Source organism: Eubalaena glacialis, chromosome 3 (assembly GCF_028564815.1).
Source record: "Eubalaena glacialis isolate mEubGla1 chromosome 3, mEubGla1.1.hap2.+ XY, whole genome shotgun sequence".
Taxonomy (NCBI): Eukaryota; Metazoa; Chordata; class Mammalia; order Artiodactyla; family Balaenidae; genus Eubalaena; species Eubalaena glacialis.
Window position 1 is genome coordinate 137,122,144 of NC_083718.1, and position 23,482 is coordinate 137,145,625.

At 35.1% G+C, this 23,482-nt stretch overlaps 1 protein-coding gene across 1 annotated transcript in view; it reads left to right on the forward strand.

Annotated features, from left to right (window-relative positions):
• Positions 1 to 23,482, forward strand: part of C3H1orf141 (chromosome 3 C1orf141 homolog) — a 44,924-nt gene that overhangs the window by 19,191 nt on the left and 2,251 nt on the right. Inside the window, 4 exon segments of the mRNA XM_061183949.1 lie at positions 1,502 to 1,614; positions 8,131 to 8,198; positions 18,773 to 18,915; positions 23,275 to 23,428. Of these exon segments, the coding sequence (XP_061039932.1) occupies positions 1,502 to 1,614; positions 8,131 to 8,198; positions 18,773 to 18,915; positions 23,275 to 23,428 (478 nt within the window).

Genomic DNA, 23,482 nt, shown 5'->3' on the forward strand with positions numbered 1-23,482 from the left:
AATGCTATGAAGAAAAATATAGTAAATTAACGGAATTAGGATTGATTCCCTTAATTTACTATATTAGATGAGAGGGGGCGCAAAAAGACCTTTCTGGAGAGATGGGAATTTGAGTAAAGACTTATGAAATACATCTCTTATGATTTAAGTGAGTAAACCTTGCAATACCTAGGGGAAGAATATTACAGGCAGAGGGAAGAGCAAGGGTCAAGGTACTTACGTGAGAGCATAAGTTCCTTTCCTTAAACCAAACAGCCAAAAAACTCACTCTGCTTCCATGTGGAGGAGAGGGGTAAAGGGATGCACAGAGAGAGGCCTGGAGGGGCATTCAATGGAAGCTCCTCTACTTGGAAATACAAGAATTGGGAGGAAGGTTTCTGTCTTGCAATGAGAATTGTGAATTTCATTTCAGTGTGACAGGAAACAGTTGGAGGGAAATGACAGTCTCATTTATATTTTACAGGTGCCACCATGGTTGCATTGGGAAAATACTGCTGGGCACAAGAGTGACAGCAGAGAGAGCAGATAGAAGAAGATGAGGGATGTAGAGAAGCAGTTCAGATGAGAGATGAAGGGGCCTTGGACTAGGGTAGATGTGATGAGGAAGGAAGTGGTTGGATTTGGAATGTATTTCAAAGAAAGATCCAATGAGATGTGCTGAGATATCGGGAATGGGGAACGAGAGAAAGAAAAGTCAAAGATGATTGCAGAGTTTTTGGCCTAAGCCTCTGGCTGAATGGAAATGAGAAAACCTGGGGAAGGAACAGATTGGAAAGGAAGTGGAAGCAAACATTTGGTTTTGAATATGTTTGAAATTCCCATGATATATCTAACTGCAGAAATCATGTAGCAGTTGGATATATAAATCTGGAGCTCAGGGAAGAGTTTGGGGTCTGTACTATAAATCTGGAGGACATCAACCTATAGATAATGAAAGGTGGGAGACTGGATGATATAAACTAAAGGTGAGTGTCTGAGATCTGAGTCATAGCATTTAGAGGTCAGAAATATCATAAATTATATAATTATTATAATTACATACCATCAATAGTCAGTTAAAGAATTTAGTGGAAAAAAATTTCTGTTTACAGTAAATAGATTCTGTGATCCTATCTGGTATACTATTCTGGAATCTGAGCTGACCCTAACTGCATATCCCACCACTATGACTCGGCTTAGCAATGTCCCCAATATCTCATTTAACAAATTTCCAATGTATTTTTCTAAAAGGGTTAATTAGCTTGTGAACAGTAGTTTCCTGAGTGCCCTCAATTTTATGACAACAGCAGTTTTCTCTCTCTGTTTCCAGTGATTACCACTAATATTTTCAGCTCCTGCTTAATCAGTCCCAATCTTTTACACTTTGTACTATAATATATTAAAACAGTAACATTCAAATCTATATAACTGGGACTTGACCACATTTCTCCAAATTTATTTTTTAGATTAGTTTTGTAAATTTTCTGATTATTTTAATTTAGATTAATTTTATTTCTTTCAGATATGTCTCCTTCAAAAATATGCCTGAACCTAAAAAGAGTGATTTTGAAAAGTCAAATTTAAGACCACACTTTGTACCAACAAAAATAAAAATTCAAGAAATCAAGTCAGTAGGTAATGCTGTGTATATTTACCTCTGTTTCGATGTATTAATGAAGTGCTTTTATTAAATACTTTATTATTTATTAATGTTTGTTTTATAAGTTCTTATAATTTGATGTTTCTGTTGAAAGCATTTGCTTGAAAGCCTATGGGTTATAACTGCAGTGTGAAAGATGTCAGTGAGCTATAAAGAAGAATTTCCTAAGAGAAAGAGATGATAAATGTCAGAATAGACATTTGTACAATTCACAAATTAAGAATATATTTTTATGTTTATTTTTCTGGAAAGAAAATCTCTGGATTTCCTTTCAGCTCAATCCTGAGTTTTCTTGTAATTGTTTTTAAAAAATCACTCAAGCTTGTACATCTTACTTAGTAGAAATTTACTTTACAGGGACTGTAAAGGAACTCACTTTCCTAGAAACTTAAGGAATCTGTGAGCTAGGAACCAGTGTTATAGATCCTCAGAAAATTTGAGTGTTTTATGTTGTCTTTGTTTTTCTTTCTCTGGCATTATCAAAAAAAACCATCTAATTGTGTCATGCTCATCAACAACCCTGACTGAGGCTCCTTGAATCCACATTGCCCCATATTGCCTCATTTCTGTGACTCTTCGTAATCTAATTCCTCAAAAGATTTGTTTACGTATACTGTCTCTACTCCCTCAACTTTTGTTTAAACTTCAGCCTACTCCAAATTGGTCTTGCCTCCACCATTCTACTGAAGTTACACTGATTAAGAGTACCAGTGATCTCCATGTTGCTAAATCTGAAGGATATTTTTCTGCCACCTCTCAATACCAGTATAGTTAGTTGATCACTCCCTCCTGCTTAAAACTCTGTTTTTCTGCTATCTCACCCTTTCTCAGTCTCTCTTTTTAATTTCTCTTCTCCATCCTTATAATACTGTATTTGCTCAGAGCTCAATCCTGAGCCTGCCTCTGCTTCTACATTCTTTCTCCTTGGGTGATCTAATCCAGTCTTACGGATTAGATCACCCAACCGTATTTTAAATCTCTATGGTTTAAAATACCGTAGAGATACCGTTAAATCCTTCATTTATATCTCAATCCAGACTAATCCTCTGAAGGGCAGGTGCCTACACTGAGCTACCTATTTGATATCTCCACTCAAACTTCTCATTACATCTTAAACCTAATATCCAGAACTGGTCTCATGATTCCCTATCCTAGCCATCCTCTCAAACTTTCTCTCCCATCCCCTCCCTGCAACAGCATTCCATTCTCAGTACATTGGGCCAATTTGCGCCAACTGGCTCAAGTCTAAAACCTAGAAGCAATCCTTGATCTCTCCTTTCCCTCCTCCCCAAAGTTCAATATATCAACAAGCTCTTTTCATTCTAACTCATCTTGAATTAATCTGTTTTCACCATGTCTGCTGTCACCACCCTAATCCAAATCATCATCATCTTTGTGTGTCAACTATAGTAGCTTGCCGACAGGTATTTCTTCTTTCATTCTTGCCCTCTTTCTAATCACTTTCCTTTTTAATTAAACCATTTAAAATTATGAAATAACATACATTATGAAAAGTGAATATAGCATAAAATGTACAGTATAATAACCAATTATTAAAAAAAACTTATATAACCATATTGCACATCAAGAAATAGAGCATTGCCAACATCACCACTTGACCTTTCCCAAATCACCTCTCCCTTCCTTGTCCCTGGGAGTTACTACTGTCCTGATTTCTGTGGTAATCACTTCCTTACTTTTCTTTAAATTTTTACCATCTATTGTTTGCATCTCTAAAGAATATTGTTTAGTTTGCTTGCTTTTTACTGTATATGAATGTAATCATGCCGTATGCATTCATTTGTATTTTTTTTTCTTAGCATTGTTTGTAAGATTCACTCATATTGTTCTGTGGAGGTGTAGTTGCATCATTTTCATTGCTGTTAAGTATTCCATTGCATGAATATATCACACTTCGTCCGTACTACTCTTGAAATTTGGGGTTTTTAGTTTGTCAGTCATTGCAATGCTGAAATGAATATTTTTGTTTAGGCATCCTGCTGCATCTGTGTAAAAGTTTCTTGAGAGTGTATATCCAGGATTTACATTACCGGGGATGCTTATCTCCAACTATAATAGATAATGTCAACTTTCCAAAGTGTTTTTACCAATTTATGCTCCCATCAGATTTGTGAGGGTTCTTTTTGTTCTGCTTCCTAACACTTGGAATTGTCAGTTTTCCATTTTAGCAATCTACTGGGTATATAATAGTATATCATTATGGTTTAATTTGCATTTCTGTGATTACTAATAGGTTTGAGAACTTTTTCATAGACTATTGACAAATTGGATTTATACTCTTGGAAATCATCCAAGTTTTACCTTATTTTAAAATTAGTTTTTTTATCCTTTTCTTGTTGATTTTCAAATATATTCTTTTTACTAGTTCTTTGTTGGTTTTGCGTGTTGTGAATATCTTCCCCTTTTCTATAGGTTTTCTTTTCGCTCTCTTTATGGTGTCTTTTTGATGAACAAAAATTCTTCCACTTTAATAAGGTCAAATATACCAAATCTTTTCTCATTTGATAAGTACTTTTTGTACCATATCTAAGAAATCTTTTCCTACTCTGTGGTCATGAATATCTTTTTCTATTTATCTTGCAAAAGATTTTAGTTCTTCTTTTTACCTTTAGGTCTAAAGTCTACCTGGAATTACATTTTGAGTGAAGTAAGAGTCAAATTTAGTTTTTGTTCATGTGAATACCCAGCTATCCCAGCGTGGTATTAAAAAGGCTATTCTTTCCCTAATGCTCTGGGCTCTTTGTTCTGGAGTTCTTATTATGTTTCATTATATTATTTATCCATTTCAATATCAATACCACACAACATTAATTTCTGTAGCTTAAAATAACCCTTGATATCTGGTAGAGCAAGTCTTCCCACCTTGCTCTTCAAGAGTATCATGGTTATTTTCTGTTTTCCATTATGATTTCTTCTTCTGACCCATTGGTTATTTAGAAGTTTATGTCTTAATTCAAAATATATGAGGCTTTTCTAATTATCTTTTGTTTATAAATTTTTAGCACAATTACATTGTAGTTTGAGGATATACTCCATAGGATTTCAGTCCTATGTAATTAGTTAGCACTTGTATTTTCACCCAGTATATGGTCGATTGTTGTAAATGTTCAGTATGTGCTTGAGAATAAAGTATATTCTGCAGCTGTTGGGTGCAGTGTTCTACATATGTCTTTTAGGTCAAATTTCTTCATTGTTTTTCAACTCTTCTATATCCTTACTGATTTTTCTGCTTGCTTATTCTGTCAATTGCTGAGAAATTTCAGACTTATTTATTTTTTCCTTGTAGAGTTATCAAATTTTGCTTTACAGATTTTTAATATAGTTTAGGCTGTGTTATTAATTGCATAAAATTTTTGAATTATTATATATTTCTAGTGAGTTATTATATATTTCTAGTGAATTATATATTTCTAGTGAATTGAACCCTTTTAAATTACAAAGTGATTGTCTTGTTATCCAATATTACTGTAGTTACCCCAGCTTTCTTTTGGCTAACATTTACATGGTATATCTTTTTCCATCATCTTGTTGCCACATTTCTGTAACATTATGATCTCTTACATAAGAGACTTATCTCTTATAAACATCAAATTGTTAGATTTAAAAATCTACTCTGTAATCTTTGTCTTTGAAATGGAGCATTTAGTCCATTTGTACTTAATGTAACTACTTATATCTTTGGATTTAAATCTGCCAGCTTATTTTGTTCTTTCTATCTCTCCTGTTGATTCTGTGTTTCCTTTTCTGTCCTCTTATGTCTTATTTAGGATTGAGTTTTTAAAATTTCAACTTTTCCCCTTTACTAATTTGGTAGTTATGCATTCTGTTTCTATTCTTTAAATGATTACCCTAGATATTACAATATTCAGCCTTTCAAAATATATTGTTACCCTTCTTCTGGACAATAAAGGAATCCTAGAACATGTTAGTTATTTTACTGCCATACTGAGTTTTATGTTATTACTAAAGTCCAAAGTCTCACCTAAAGATCGTCTAAATCAGCTATGGTGAGACTCAAGGTATGATTGATCCTGAGGCAAAATTCCTCTCCAGCTTGAACCTGTGGAATCAAACAAATTATGTGCTTCCAAAATACAGAGTTGGGACAGGAATAGGATAGACATTCTCATTCCAAAAGGGAGAAATAGGAAAGAAGAATGGAGTAATGGGTCCCAAGGAAGTTTAAAACCTACTAAGACAAACTTCATGAGATCTTAAGGCTCAAGGATAATCTTCTTTGGCTTGATGCTCTGCCTTCCTGACCCACTGGGGCAGAGGTCCTGCTCTCACAACTCTGCTCGGTTGGGGGTCACATCTCCCCCACTTCCCCACTGGGACTCTCCTAGGCCAGGATTTCATCCCCAGGACTATCTAGTGGGAGTGTTGGCCCACCCCCAAGGGCTCCATAGGCAGAAACTGAGGCAGTGGCCTCTGATTTTGAAACTGAGGCAGGCCTGATGATCTTTGAGTCACCTTCATGGTCATTCTTCCCTTGTCTTGAGGAATAGCACGTTTGCAGTGCATAGCTCTGTGATCCTATCCTGTAAAACCCAAGAAGTTCGACAGCCTTCCTTCATTTTATCCTGTCTCTATCCCCTTCACTTCAAACTGACAGTGTCTCTGCTGGGATGGCTGATTAGGTCCATGTTTCACACCCATACCAATCTCCTTATCTCCTTATCAAATGGTCAGTGCACCACAGCCTTAGTGTTCTCTTTTGAATGTGATTTCTCAGTTTTTGTAATATGAGAATTTTCTAAATTCTTAAGTTCTGTTTCCATTTTGCTTAACAATTTTGTCTTCAATTCATTTCTCTTGTCTTGCATTTTACTACAAGTAGTCAGGAGAAATCAAGCCTCTTCTTTAACACTTTGCTTAGAAATCTCAGCTAACTATCCAATTTCATCACTCACAAGTTCTACCTTCCACAAAAAAACAGAACACAAACACAAGTCAGCCAAGTTCTTTGCCACTTTATAACAAGGATCACCTTTGCTCCATTGTCCAATAGCATGTTCCCCATTTCTGTCTGAGACCTCATCAGAATGGCCTTTACCATCCGTATTTCTACCAACATTTCTGTATATGGTTATTCATGTATTCTCAGTGAAAATGGAAGCTTCCTCAATGGTTCTCCTCTTTCTTTCTGAGTTCTCACCAGAATTGCCTTTAAAAATCTCTTCATGGCCATATTAGCTTTTTCTAGCATGCACCTCACAACTCTTTTGGCCTCTACCCACTACACAGTTCCAAAGGTTCTTTTATATTTTTAGGTATTTGTTACGGCAGCACCCCACCTCTCAGTCCCAATTTCTCTCTTATTCAGGCTGCTGTAACAAACTACTATAAACTGGGTGGCTTAAACAACAAATATTTATTTCTCACAGTTCTGGAGGCTGGAAGTCTGAGATCAGTAGGATCAGGTTCTGTTGAGAGTCTTCTTCTTGGTTTGCAGACAGCCACCTTCTTACTTTATTCTCACATGGCGGAGAGAGCATTATTCTCATCAAGGGCATTCTACCCTCATCACCTCATCTAAACCTAATTACCTCCCCAAAGCCCAACTCCCAAAACCACCACATTGAGACTTAGAGCTTCAACATATGAATTGTGGGAGGGACACAAACATTCAATCCATAGCAACTACCCTATCTAAATTATACCTCCCTCTAATGCTGTCCCTCACCAAAATCTGTCTATGTCTGTCACAGCATGCATCTCAATTTATAATTGTTCACTCCTTTGTTTCTTTACTTAATTCTTTTCTGTACTATCCAATAAAATGTGTGCATCATTGGGCAGAAATCACAATTCCAGAGTCCAACACCAGTGCCTGGCACATTGCAGGTGATCAACAAATAACTGTTGATTGAAGGAATACCAGATGTAAGTTTGTTACATCTATTATCTCATTTAATCCTCACAGCATCCCTGTTACATAAGTACTATTATTTCCACTTAACAGATGGGGAAACTAAAGCTCAGAGGGGTTAAATGATTTTCCTAAAGCTACATAACTCACAAACAGAAAAGTAGTTTTTGGTCCCAAGCTATCTACATCCAAAGTCTGCATGCTTGACCCTACATTATACCTACGTAAAAAAAAAATCCATTATATGTTAATCCAAATTAGTAAAACTCATAATTGGAGATGGGGGATTCCAGTTGAGGGGAATCTTTCTCTTTTCAAAGGAATTAATGAGAAGATTTATTTGACTATCAAGTATGATTCTGTTTTATTTAGAAATCATTTTTTTCTAAGAAAATACAGCTTTATTGTATAATAGTAATTGAATGTTATATTCTGTTAATAGAAATTCTTTTTAAAAGCAAATTATTCTAGAATATATTTAGCTCTAACAAACTACATTTCTAAAAAGTTTACAAGTAGAGAAAATGGTTTGTTGAGTCAAATTAGAAGTAGTCTAACAGTATAGAAATATCATTTATGTTTGGATTTGTTTCTTTAGAGCCAGTAGAAGAATATCTAAAATCAAGATCTATTAGATCTTTTCATTATCTTAAGGATACAACTGAGGTAGGTTTAATTTGCATGCTTACAATTATTTAATAGAAATTCAGATTATCACTAATAGTTTTATACATTTTTCTACAAATCCCAAATTCAAATGAATTTTAGGATTCAGAAGCACAAAATTTTAAAGTGATTTCATCTCTGATATTATGCAAAACTATATATGGCAATAATAGAGAAAATAATATGTTATTTGTTGGACAGGCAATACAGTGGAAATTATTTATTGAATATGAGAAGTACTAGCAGTTATCATAAAGTCAGTTAAGACAGGGCCTCATAGAAAATTATACATGCATAATTTAAATATTTTATTTTAATTTAGAATATGAAAATATACATCCATTTGTTAATCTTTTGATGTATAGCCAAGACCATTTCTGTTATAGTTATTTAACTCACATAATTACAATAGCAATGATTATAACGGGTTTAGCACCAATACTATTGGGAACATTTGTTAAAAATTTATTTTATTGAAGTATAGTTGATTTACAATGTTGTATTAATTTCTGCTGTATAGCAAAATGATTCAGTTATACATATATATACATTCTTTCATATTCTTTTGCATTATGGTTTATCACAGGATATTGAATATAGTTCTCTGTACTATGCAGTAGGACCTTGTTGTTTATCCATTCTACATATAATAGTTTGCATCTGCTAATCCTAAACTCCTAATCCATCCCTCCCCTACACCTCTCCCTCTTGGCAACCCCAAGTCTGTTCTCTATGTCTGTAGCACCAGCACTATTGACTCTTGCTAACAACCTGAGCAGAGGTACATGGGCATCCTGAAAAGTGACCAACAAGCCTTGACCATTGAGCATGCCTGGATATTATTCAGGAGGTTTTATCTAGGAGACTAGAGAGAGAAATTAATACAGAGAATCAGCAAAGGGAAATCATTTAAGAGAGTCTCTTAGGTGTTAATTTACTTATTATTGTTATTATTATTTAATTAATTTATTTATTTTTTAAACACAAAAGGGAATTCATTGGCTCATGTACATGAAATGTCCAGGGCTGTCTAGCTTCAGGCACAGCTGGATCCAGGGGCTGATATGATGCCATAATGGCTCAGTCTCCATCTCTCAACAATGGTTTCCTGCCTTGGCTTTCCACTCTGTGGCAAGATGGCAGCTGAAGTGCTGGACCTCCTTCCCCTCTTCTCAGCAGGCTCTTTCTTTTTTTTTTTTTTAACATCTTTATTGGAGTATAATTGTTTTACAATGGTGTGTTAGTTTCTGCTTTAGAACAAAGTGAATCAGCTATACATATACATATATCCCCATATCTCCTCCCTCTTGCGTCTCCCTCCCACCCTCCCTACCCCACCCCTCTAGGTGATCACAAAGCACCAAGCTGATCTCCCTGTGCTATGTGGCTGCTTCCCACTAGCTATCTATTTTACATTTGGTAGTATTTGTAAGTCCATGCCACTCTCTCACTTAATTTACTTATTATTAACCCTGTTTATTGCTAATTTGGAGAATGAAACATGAAGAAATACATACTTTGCACCATAATTAATAACATGTTATCATTTTATTGCATATTTATACCTTTTATACTTTTTAAAAATATTGACAAAATACACTGTCTGGCTTATTAGTTTTATCCTCATCTACATGTTTTATATAGGTTTGTGTTTAATAAAAATCTCCCAAGAAATATAAATATATTGTAACATCATCATGATTACTCATCATAATAAATTTACTAACATCTTATATAAAACATTTTAATTTTTAAAAAACAAATTAAAATATACATATGCCTTTTTAAATTAAATTATACAGAAAGGCTAATAAGAACACAAAGCCCTTGCACCCATTCTTCCTGTTCTAATTTCCTCTTTTCAGAAGCAACCATGTTTAACCTTTTGGGGTTTCAATTCCTCTTATGATTAACTCTATAATTCTAAAGAATGAGCTTCTACTGCTAATTTTTTATTTTTTTATTTAATTTTTTTAATTTAAGCATTATCTACTGCATAATCAAAAGCAAAGATTTGAATTAGTTTATTTACACTACATCTCACCTCTCTCCCTCTTTCCTCTTCTGTATCTTTGATAGTTACTTTTCTGCTTCTTCTGTTTTAACTTGAAATAATATATCTAAATACTTTTTTCTTTCCTATCAACTTTAATCACTAACTCCTGATTCCTCTTTACATAAGATGAAAGATCTTAGCAGTTTTAGCCTTTCCTCCACATCTTCTTCCCTAGGTCAAGTATATCTTTATTTTTACATTTTTGAAGTCAATGATTATACTCACTTTGCAACTCTGATTAAGCCTTTATGTTTTGTCTATAGATTAATTCTAAAACTAAAAACGCTATAAACAGCATTTATATTATTACATTTTTGTAAATAATTGTTTATTGTAGAACAAAGTAGTGTGCTAGGACTATGTTTCTTCTCAATGGATACAGTATAAAAACAATAGGCTCTCTTTTCTTATTCTCTATCAGTTACTAAAAAATAATGCCATATATTAATTTCCCTTATATTTAGATCTTGACTGTCTTGTGTACTTTTTCTGGAGTTCCTAGTTGCCTTTCTTTTTTCTTGCGGTGAATGATAATAATAGCAAACATCTATGTAGTACTTGAGTGTGCCAAGCACTGTTCAAATGCATATATATACCCATATATTCAAAGATATATATATAATATATAATAGATGTACAATATATTCATTTATATGAAGTATATGTATACATGTATGATTTACACCTTCAAGAACCCAGTGAAATAAGTACTATTATTATTCCTATTTTATAGATGAGAAAAAAGAGGCACAAAGAAAATAAGGAACTTGGCTGAAATCAAATTATAAGTAACAGTGCCAGGAAGAACCCAGCAATGTAATTCATGCTCTTTACCCCTAAGATATGCCGCCTCCAATATGTGAATATGATTAAGTTTCCTTTCTCATTCTGTTTAGTGGAATCCATTCCCGTCTTCTTGGAGGAATTGTTCATGGAGCCCAGAGACTTCTTGCTCTACATTTGACTCACTGCTTTTAAGCCTGCTCTGCAGTTGTCACTGGGTCATCCCACTCCTGGTTTAGTTTCCAGATTCTAATATCCCATGCCTTATTTCTGCTTGGATTTAATCTTTACTTTCCTAGAGTACATCTTCAAGAAACTTCCCTAGAAATGGTACATGAATGTCTGAGAGTGTATTTATTTTCCCCATATACTTGACTAATAATTTGGCTGAGTAGAAAATCTTTTTTTCTCTAAACTTTAGAGACAATGCCCCACTGTCCTATACCATTCAAAGTTGCTAATGAAAAGTTCCAGGTCTTTTGTAAGTGATATTTTTTTCTCTGGAAAACTTTAGGATCTTCTCTTTATCAATGTTGTTTTGAAATGTCTTGAGGTTATGCCTAAGTGTGCTTTATTCAGGTCTAAAAAATGTCTTTCCATTACTTCTTTTATTTATTTATATATTTATTTATGGCTGTGTTGGGTCTTCGTTTCTGTGCGAGGGCTTTCTCTAGTTGTAGCAAGTGGGGGCCACTCTTCATCGCGGTGCGCGGGCCTCTCACTGTCGCGGCCTCCCTTGTTGCAGAGCACAGGCTCCAGACGCGCAGGCTCAGCAATTGTGGCTCACGGGCCTAGTCGCTCCACGGCATGTTGGATCTTCCCAGACCAGGGCTCGAACTCGTGTCCCCTGCATTGGCAGGCAGACTCTCAACCACTGCGCCACCAGGGAAGCCCCCTCCATTACTTCTTTTCCATTTTCCTTTCCACTATTTTTTCTGTTCTCTAATGGCCAAATATTAGACATCTTGGATTGATTCTCTACATCACTTTTCTCTATTTTTGTCTCTTTGAAAATTTTCCCTGTATTATGGAATGTTTCCTTAACTCTTTCTTCTGGTCTTTTTATTGCATTTTTGTTCAGTAATCATATTTTAAATTTCCAAAATTTCTTTATTGTTCTTGGTTATGTTTTTTTTTTAATTTTCATAGAATCCTATTAACATTTGTTCTCTAATTTTTCTGAGGAGAGTTCATATTTTCTTAAGTTATTTTCTGTTTCTTGAATTATCTGTTTCTTCTGGTATTCTTTTTGTTCTGTCCTTTTTCTTTATCATCATATGTACCATTGAAGTTGCTGATTTTTATCATATCTGGTAAATCTTCATTTGTTCATATTTAAAAATAAAGATATGAGTTAATTTTTCCATGAAACTGCCATTAATTTTATAAATGAGTCTCTCTCCAGAATTGAACACTAACTGTTCTGTGTATATGGTAGAGTTCTCAACCAGCTAGCTTTACTTTAGGATCAGAAGGCAGAGAGTAGGCAGTTTGCCTGGTAGCCTTCCTCCCAGATGCTAACATGTGAAGAGCTTTACTTTGGGGAGCCAAAACCCATACTAGCAGAAGTTTATTAAGAGAAAGCCACTTATTTTAGCCTGGGATTAATTTCCTGTAACTCTCTATGTGGAATAGGGTAACTAGGAGATGGGGGAATTGGCAACTGGCTCAGAAATTTCATAACAGAATTTCAGTTAACGTGTCTCTTTTACAACTCTTGTTCTCATTCCCGTCTTCAATATCTGCCAACTTTAAGCCAACTTTAAGCCAAAAGATAGAAAGATAACAATTTTTTTTAGTGACCCCCCCACTACTATGCTACTAGCTTCAGTTAACTTTATGTCTTTCAGAAATCTGTTTGAACTCTCCCATGTGCTAACACCTCTCTCTTTCTCTCTCTCTCTCTCTCTGACACACATGCGCACACACACCCCTACCTGTTCACTTTCTATTATAGGTTGATTCTTTTTTTTACTCCTTTGCCACAATTGTAAAGGGCTCTCAATAAGATATGGCTGTAAACAGCATGGTCCATCACACTGACTCAGAAAGCCCCCTCCCCTTTAAAACTACTAACACCTTTATCAGTTCCCCTCATCTACATTCACACTGACTCCTGAAAGGCCTTGCTCATTCAATGAGTTTTTGTTTGACTTTTACCAAAATAATTCTTAGACAAATGTATCATCTGTTGCTATATCTTTTCCATAAATCGACAAGGTAAGAGATGTTGAGGCACTGAACCAAAGTAGTAGCAATGGGAATGTAGTGGAGGGCACTGATTGGAGAGAAATAAAGTAGTTAGAAACTATATGGTGGGGCTTCCCTGGTGGCGCAGTGGTTAAGAATCCACCTGCCAAGGTAGGAGACACGGGTTTGAGCCCTGGTCTGGGAAGATCTCACATGCCGCGGAGCAACTAAGCCCATGAGCCACAACTACTGAGCCCTCGTGCCACAACTACTGAAGCCTGCACTCCTAGAGCCTGTGCTCTGCAACAAGAGAAGCCACCACAATGAGAAGCCTGTGCACCTCAATGAAGAGTAGCCCCCTCTCACTGCAACTAGAGAAAGCCCACGTGCAGCAACGAAGACCCAACACAGCCAAAAATAAATAAATAAAAATTTATTTAAAAAAAAAAAGAAACTGTATGGTAATGTATGGAAACTAAATTTTTGGTGGTGAGCACACTGTAAGGTATACAGAAGTAGAAATATATGCTCTACACATGAAACATATATAATGTTATAAACCAATGTTACCTCAATAAAAAAACATTTTTAAGGCAAAAAAAAAAAAGAAATTAGGTAGTTAAACTTGACAGAATTTTTTAAGTGACTGGATATGGTGCTTAGAATAGTAATCCCCAAATTTCTTTTTCAGAGAACTGGAAAAATTATGGTGCCATTAACTAAAATTCCATTAATTTTAATATGTTATATTTACACTGTCATTCAGTTTGAAAAATTATCTAATTTCTTATATGATTTCTTCCTTAAAACATGAATCCTGCAGAAGTGTGTTGTAGAAGTTCCAAATATTTGGAGTCTTTCTAGATATCTTACTTTATTGATTTCTAATTTTCATTGTGGTTAGAGAACATATTCTGTAGGATTTCAATCTTTCTAAACTTATTGAGACTTGTTTTAAGATTCAACATATGGTTTGTTTTATTGAAAGTATTATGTGCACTTGGATAGAATGTGTATTTGGCAGTTATAGGGTGTGTTCTATAAGTATATATTTATAAACATATGAATATATCTATATGTTATAGATGTATAAATATGTAACTATACCTATAAGTTAGGTTAAGGTGATAGTTTTGTTCAGATCATCTGTATCTTTAGTGAGTGTTTAGCTAGTCATTCTACCAGTTGCAGAGAGATGGGTGTTAAAACCTCTATTATTATAAAGTTGCCTGTTCTCCATTTTATTCTGTCAATTTGCTTCGTGTATTTTACAACTCTGTTATCAGGTACATACATATTTATGAATTTTATGTCTTACTGATGAATTGATCATCTTTATCTCTGCAAATACTGTGTCTTGAAGTCTATTTTGTCTGATACTAATAAAGCCACCATATGCATCCTGTTTACACAGTATATATTTTTCCAACAATTTACTTTTAACTTACATTTAAAGTACATTTCTTATAAACAGCATATAACTGGGTCTTGCTTTTTTCCCATTCTGAGAATTTCTTTTAATTGGAATGTTTAGTCCATTAATATTTAATGTAATTTTTGACATGAATGAATTTAAGACTAATATTGGGGGGGTTGTTTGTCTCTCCATTTTTTTGTTCCTCTGTTCTTCTTTTCCTGTCTTCTTTTGGATAATTTGAATATTTTTTAACATTTTGTTTTAATTTATTGACTTTTAGCTGTACCTCTTTGTGTTTGGATTTTTTAGTGGTATCTTTAGGGATTAAAATATACATCATCAACTTTTCAAAGCCTACTTAGAGTAAAATTGTACTATTTCACATAAAGATTTAGAAGCCTTTAAATTGTATAAATCCATTTACAAACCCTGTCTTTCATAATATAGTTTTCATGTATTACTATAAACCCCATAGGACAATACCATAAGTTTTGCTTTCAACACTCCTATATGTTTTAAAGAAAGTAACAGAGTAAAAAAACAACCAAATACAACCAGATCTGATGCTCTTCAGTACTTCCTGAAGATATATTTCCATCTGTTATCATTTCCCTTTAGCCTGAAGAACTCCCTTAAGTATATTTTATAGTGAAGGTCTGCTGGCAACAAATTCTCTGTTTTCTTTTACCTGAAAGTGTCTTAAGGATATTCTGAAGGAAATTTTTGCTTGACACAAAATTTTGGCTGATAATTTTTTTTTCTTTCAGCATATTGATGATGTTCCAGTATCTACTGGCCTTCACAGTTCTGACCGCCATAGTTTCTGATGAGAAGTCAGGGGTGTTTTGAATTGTTCCCCTGTGTGTATAACTTATTTTTCTCTGGCTGCTTAAAGATGTTTTCCTCATATTTGGTTTTCAGCTGTTTGATTATGTGCTTAAGCATGGTGTTTTTCTCATTATCCTGCTTAGGGTTCATAAAGCTTCTGGAATTTATAAATTTATGTCTTTCATCAAATCAAGATCATATTTCATCTGACCACTATTTATTTAAATATTTTTCTACCCCATTCTACCTTTCCTCTCCTTCTGGGACTCTTGTTACACATATATCAGACTTTTCTTTTTTTCTTTTTTGAGTTCAGCAAGTATTTATTGAGTTCCTATAGCAGCCAGCCTCCTGTCCAGAGACTTGTGGCCTGAGATCACAGGGTAGGTGAGCAGGCTCAGACTTTTCATTATTGTTTTCTCACAGGGACACATATGTCTCTGAATCCCTCTAAAAAAAAAATTTCTCCTCTCTTTTTTCATATTGGGTAACTTCTATTGGTCTGTATTAAAGTTCCCTGACTCTTTGCTCTGATGTCTCCATTCTGTTTTAAAGTCAACCAGTGAGCTTTTTTTATTTCAGGTATTATATATTTTCAGTTCTAGAATTTCCATTTTTAAAAATAGTTTCTATTTCTCTAAGATTTCCTTTTTCTTCATTCACTGTGAACATATTTTACTTTTTTCATTGAGCATCATTATAATAGCTGCCATAAAATCTGATAATTCCAACATCTGGGTCATTTCAAGGTTGGTTTTGATTGATTGCCTTCTCTGTTGAGACTAGGTTTCATTTTCCTGGTCTTTGTTTGTTAAGTTGGATTTATCCTGGACACCACAACTGTTATAATGTGGAGACTCCAGAGTCTGTTATATTCCTACAAAGAATAATGATGTTACTGTTTTAGCAGTCAGCTAACTTGGTTGGGCTCAAAATATACTCTGTCCCTATAGCAGCAGCTCAAATTTCAGTTCAGTTGTTATATCATTAGCTGGGCTGCTTGCAGTTTTCCCTAAACGTGCATCGTTCATGGGTCAGCAAGAGACTTGGACAGGGTTTATACATTAAAGATGGGGCTATCATCTTTGGCACTCTTCTTTCTATCATTCCCTTCTCATTTCCCAGAAGTTTTGGTCAGCCTGAACTTTTTCCTCTGGTTCTTCTGGCCAGAAAGAACTTAAGTTTTCTATCAGAGTTTTAGATGTCCTATACTTTGGCCTGCCTTCAAACTAAAAGCCATAAAAATAGAAACTTCACGCTACGCAAGTCAGTAATTCCAAGTTTCAATGCTTTTTCTTTGTCACCTGCTTTTGTTCATTCTCCAGGACCTTCAGGCAATTTGTGTGTGTGTGTATGTGTGTGTATTTTCTAGAGTATTTTGTCTAGAGTTTATAGTTTTTATCTGAGAGAGGGTGGCTCTGATAGAGGCTTACTCAGCCATACTGAATAAGAATTCTCCAGAGTTTCTACTACTTCCATTATCTTCCTACTGCATTGCTCAATATTTCCTAAACATCTATAAATAATAGTGATGATAGGTGTCACTCTTGTCATGCCACACAGTAGCGTATTGTCATTAACCATAATATTAGTTATTGGTTTTATATGGGTATAATTTTTTAAATTTTGCTAAGATATTCTTTATCATATTAAGAAAGTATTCTCTCTAGTTTTATTACAGTTCTTATCAATGATGGTTACTGAATTTATCAAATGTATTTTAAATATTACAGCTATTAAAATAATTACATTATTTTTCTCCTTTGATCTATTGGGAGACAAATTATAATAACTTAGAACTATTAGGAGCTTTTAATTTCTTGATAATTTTGTTTAGCCATTACAAATTGTTCCATTAGTATAGTGTTGAGTAGTATTTTATTTTGAACTTGTGAAATCTCCTGAAGTCATATGTGAAGTCATAGGCTTCTTCTGGTGCATTATCTTTTCAGACTTTGGTGTCAAGACTATGTCAGCTATAAAAAGAACTGAAAAGTCTTTGTTGTTATTTATTTTTTAATTTAACTGATATTATATTGCATAAGAATTATTTGTTGCATAAAAATTTGAAAGAACCTATGTATAAATCTATTTGGGCTGGGTTACTTTTTTAAAGGTAGTTATTTGAAACTTCTTTACATTTCTTTTAAGAATTATTGGTATGCTCAAATTTTCTACTTCTTCTCAAGTCAATTTTGGCCATTTTTCTTTACGTTAAAGTTTATCTGTTTGACTTTGAAGACATCGATAGTCTATCCCTCTCACAACCATCCTTCTTGACTATTGAAACTTACCCTTTATACACAACAAATGATAAATGCTCCCCTGCCCCACCTGGCTTTGAATATGCTGTTGACTGTCTTATGAATACCCTGGATGTATGTTGTTGGCCTCTCCTGATATGTCCTTATCTCCAAATCCCAGCATTAAGTTCTTCCTCACTGATGAAATGTTTCCTGTCTATTCCAGCCCTCTCTTCTAAACTCCTCCTCATTTATAGATTGTATTGATTGGTTTGGTTCTTAGTGATATTATCTTATTACATTATTTGCCAATGATTCATGCATGCTAATCATATATATTTAGAATGTGAATTCTTTATGGCCTGGATTTTTGTCATATTTAAAATTTTTATCTCATATTATCCAGAATGAAATATATTCTGTGCCTAGGGTGAAAAAAAATTGTAGGTACTAAACAAACATTTGTTTGGTTGGTTGATGGACAGTCACAAGTTACGCAGTTTATACTTATATATGCATGTTTGTTTTGGGTATCTAAATAATTATATTTAAATAGAAATATACAGAGACAATCTGAGACACTAGGTAAAGCTGGCTCACTTTTTTACAGTTTCTCCCCCTTTACTCAGAACTATTCTGCTGTACCTGCTCTGTGTATGAGACAGTAAAGTTTCTGTTTAAACCAAGAGGGCTTTTTTCTCAGTATTTAAACTTTAGACTTTCCCTGCATTTGGAGAAATACATTTTATATGAAAATAATGGCTAAGTTTTAGAGACAAAGAAAATAAAAGTTAGTAAAAAGTGTGAGCATAGGCAAATTTTTTAATTTCTGTAGATTTGTTTCCTTATCTATGAAGTGGTAATAACATCTATTTCATAGGGCTTTTTTTTTTGAGGATTAAATAAGCATTATATTTGAAATTATTCAAAGATCTAGTCAGCTGTTAGTTATCATAATTAGCTATTCCAAATAGGAATAATCAAGTATAAATTGTTTATCAATATAGACATGGAAAAAATAATTTCTAAGATAGTTTCCCCTTTTCTTTATGTTTAGGCGGAACATGCTCAGCCCTTCCATGAACTGTATTCACAGCATAGACAACAACAATATAGAAGAACATTGGGTTCTACAATCTTTTCTCCTGTACCCAGCATTCAGTCTAATGCTTATAAGAATGAAAAAGACTCTATTTACAGGTATACACATTGTGTATTTATATTGAAATAACTGAAAATTAACTGCATCTAACTTTAAGATATAGTCATTAAGAAAATCTTTAGCCAAGGAATATCAGTATCTAATCATATTACCACATTATTTCACTACTTAATAACATCTGAAGACTCTATAACAAAAATGGTAAAGCTTAGTTTCCTTAGTATGGCATATAATATCTTTCCAGTCGTCTATTCTGTCCTTTGCTTATACTGAGTCTAATCACAACAAACAGTCTGTTCCAACTACTGTGTGATTGACCCACTCTGTTCTTTATGCTCAGAACATACTTCTTCTGATAGATTCCTATTCATCTTGAATAGTTGGGACACTTTTAGCTGCAATTAAAAGAAAACTAAATATGATTTAGACAAAAAAGATATTTATAATCTCAAATAACAAGAAGTCCATCAGTAAGGTAGCTCCAGGTTAATTCAGGGGTTTAACGATGCCATCAAATATCCAGCTTCTCCATCTTTCCTCAACTTGCCTCTACTGTCTCAGCAGCTAGCTTGTCCTCCTAGCCTTGCTGTACAAGATGGTGACCACTATTCAAGATAACTGGTAACAGCACCCACTGAAAAGGAGAAAAGCTCTTTGACCCTTTTTTTCTTTTAAAGATTTATTTTATTTATTATTTTTGGCTGCGTGGGATCTTAGTTGGAACGCGGGATCTTCATTGAGGCATGTGGGATCTTTCGTTGCGGCATGCAGGCTCTTCCTTGTGGTGCGCAGACTTCTCTCTAGTTGTGGCGTGCGGGTTTTCTCTCTCTAGTTGTGGTGCACAGGCTCCAGGGCGCAAGGGCTCTGTAGTTTGCAGCACACGGGCTCTAGTCGAGGTGTGCAAGCTCAGTAGCTGTGGCGCACGGGCTTAGTTGCACCGTGGCATGTGGGATCTTAGTTCCCTGACCAGGGATGGAACCTGCGTCCCCTACATTGTGAGGCAGATTCTTTATCACTGGACCACCAGGGAAGTCCCTCTTTGACCCTTTTGTAAGAATGAGGAAAATGTTCCCCAAAGCCCTCCAGCAGACCTCCCCTGGTGTCTCCTTGGCTAGAATAGCTTCATACACTCATATCTAAAAACCAGTAAATCATTATCAGCTTTAAACACAACCCACAGTATGAAATACTTTTTATATCACAATGATTGATATCTATATCAATATCTATATGTATCTATCTATCAATCTATCTATCTGTGGAGCAGAAGATTCAGATTCATAGACCCCTAATTATTTGTCTTTCTGTTAGTTGAAATTGATTGCAGTATTTTAGTGTTTTGAACAATTGTTACTAAGGATCCATGTGATACAATCTATTCTATTCTACTTTTTTAAATGTTGGTCAGGAGATGCTAAATTGATTTATTGTCTAAATTGATGGGTTGTAGCTCACATTTTGAAAAGCACAGGCTTAGATTATTCAAGATTCATTCCCTTGATTTAGGAAGGCGCTCAGCCTCCCTTGGAGGACAGGATTGCTTGGAGAAAAATGAATAGGATCAGGGTTCTGTTAGCAAAAAAGGGGGAAAAAGGACTCTTAAGTAGGCAACCCTCTGTTTACCGCATTATCCTTTAAGTTCTACTCAGATGTCACATTTTCTCTGAAATGTTCCTTGATAGCAGTGGTGGGCTGTTCTGCATGTGCCCTTATATGTTTTGGCCCCTGACACCTGTCTCATCTCATCTTACTCCACTGTCCTCATCACTACACTCCAGCAACACTGGCCTTCCAGTGAGCATTCCAAGCTGGTTTCACACTCAGACCTTTACACTTGCTATTCCCCCAGCTCTTCACCTGGCTGCCTCCTTCCCTTTCTCAGATTTCAACTCAAATATCCCCTCCTGAGAGAGGTCTCCCATAGCCACCCTAGATGAAGTGTCATGTTTATATTTTTCTGTAATACTTACAAGTAGTTGAAATTATTTTATATATATGTTTTGTTGGTTTGTTTGTTTGTTTTTTGACTATTTCCTCTCTCTAGAACAGAGCTTCCTGACCAATAAACTGTGGTAATTTTGTGCTCAGAGAGGGTTATAGGTGTGCTGAAATGTTGATCCTTCAGCCTTCAAAACTGCTGAGTTGGCCCCATGGTAGCCAGGCTACAAGTGTTCTCAAGTGTTTATCTCAGTGTACTGAACAAAGACTATTAACTAATATGTCTGTCATTATGTGGAAAAGGTTGGGAAACATTGCACTAGGATACAAACTACTTGAGGACAAGAAAAAAACTGAATTTATTGCCAACAGCATGTGTGCCTGGGAACATGTTTAAGAAAGTAGAGAAATGCTGGAGTGGCCAGCAGGCATATTTGGAAGAGTTCCGCCTTGGACACTTTATTCATGCCAGGTGGCAAAGTCTGTTTGGCATGTGCTAACTGACCTCTCTCCATACCAAGTGTTTAACCATCTGAGGCTTCCTACTGGCTAATAATGACTTTACATTTTAGAGAGATTTGCAAATTTGGGGATGCCTTTCTCCAACAAAAATCCCCAAGACCAGTTTTATGTTAGCCAAACATTAGATCCTTGATCTCAGTCTTTTCCAGTTCTATCTTGTTCACTTAAGAAGTTTTTACTGAGTAGCTACTACAGATCAAGCACAATACCAAGTACTTTCCATGTTATTTTATATTGAAAAATATTTTATGCAAAGTATTTTCTAAATGCCATAATATATATGTGTCTTTTATGAAAATCTTTTATAATTTCAGCTCAAACTGTAAAAAAAACCTAGGGGATCATTTGATTTGGTTGGTCACTTAGAATATTAAGTTAATAAAAGGTAATTTATTTAAAATTTTTTATTTTATTTTGTTCAAAGATGTTTCTAAGAAGAAGAGTTCTGCCTTTTATTTTCTTGTAGACCAGAATGAATTTATTCTGGCTTATTATGGCCATCTAGGCCCATACTACAGTCCAATGACCATTCTAAGACTGCTCAGCTAGTCACATTCACATTCAGACAAGGTCATAGACATGTGACACAAGCTCACATTCAGACCTTGAGCACATGCTCTATCTGCTGCAAGTTCACAGTCAAATGGAGAGGAAGACAATGAAAAATGAATGGAGAGAATACAATTGCATTTTTATAGTAGATACAAATTTAATTACACTACAACATGGATGTGAAAAAACAGTAGCTTTTTATTTTTATATAGTTCTGATACTTCTCCTGAGATCCTCAAACCCTGTGTAATGAAAAAAATTCATATTAATCCATTGTGTTTTAAACTTTGTTTGGACTAAAAATGCACAGCCTCTTTAGGTTTAACACAGTCCTTCTGTTTCTTTCTACCATGGTATCTTAGTATATGAGTGAGGGGCTCACTGGACTTTGTGACATTGAAGAAAAGGTACTTGGCCAGGGATCTTGGTCAGTGCCCTTGTACTGCTGACCTCATTCCTAGATGTTCTGTGGCTACTGACATTTGTGCTTCATGAACATACAGTCTATTCTCTCTGAACCTGGATAGGGTCCACTCTCAATTATCACTAGTATGGTAGAACTCATTTAGTTCTTGTCATGTCTTCATCTCTTCTTAGACTGTCTATTTATACCTCACCCATGTCAAGCCTTTGCTATGGGTCACTGCACCCCTGCAATGACAAGCTTGTTGGCAAGCCTAATCTCAGTGTCCATGTCACATGTGGACCAAGGGAGATCTGGAATGAAAACTATATCCTCTCTCTGCCTAACCACACCATTTCATCCTGATAACAAAGCTAGGGTCACCCTGTGTTGGCAGGAAGCTGCCTTGCAAAGCACTTTCATCCCAGAATCAACAAAGGATGTGGCAAATATATCTCTCTTCCTTTGTTGTTCTCCTCAACCTACATAATATACTTCCTCTCCACTCAAAAACCAAAGAGGCACACATACTACTGTCTTGCTTCCACCCCTGCTTTTGCTATTTTCACCCACAAACCAAGCAGGAAAGGATGGTCTCGTCAGGTTGAAAGGATGGCAGAGGGTTTGAGGGAGATGTTAGCAGTAGTGATTTTTTTTTTTTATTGGGGTATAGCTGTTTTACAATGTTGTGTTAGTTTCTACTGTATAGTGAAGTGGAGTTTCCTGTGCTATACAGCAGGTTCTTATTAGTTATCTATTTTATACATATTAGTGTATATATGTCAATCCCAATTCATCCCACCCACCCCACGCCCCCACTTTCCCCCCTTGGTGTCCATACATTTGTTCTCTAGCAGTAATGATTTTGAGGAATGGGAAAGGCAGACAAGAACAGACAAGCTGAAATCAGCCCTATAAACATTTATGCTGAACTTGTGTTCATTTTCAGAATAAAATCTCCTCCAGAGATGAATGATTTTAGTACAAAAGAAAATAAATCCATCAGAAATGATCAATTAAATGAGTATTCAGTAAGAAAGAAAAGCTTGCTCCCCTTGTGCTTTGAGGATGAACTGAAAAAGCCAAATGCCAAGATAATCGACGTTAGTCCAGCAAAGACAGCAACTTCTTACACGGTAATAAAAACATCTACTACTGTTCAGTAAAAATGTGTATTATTACTACTTGTG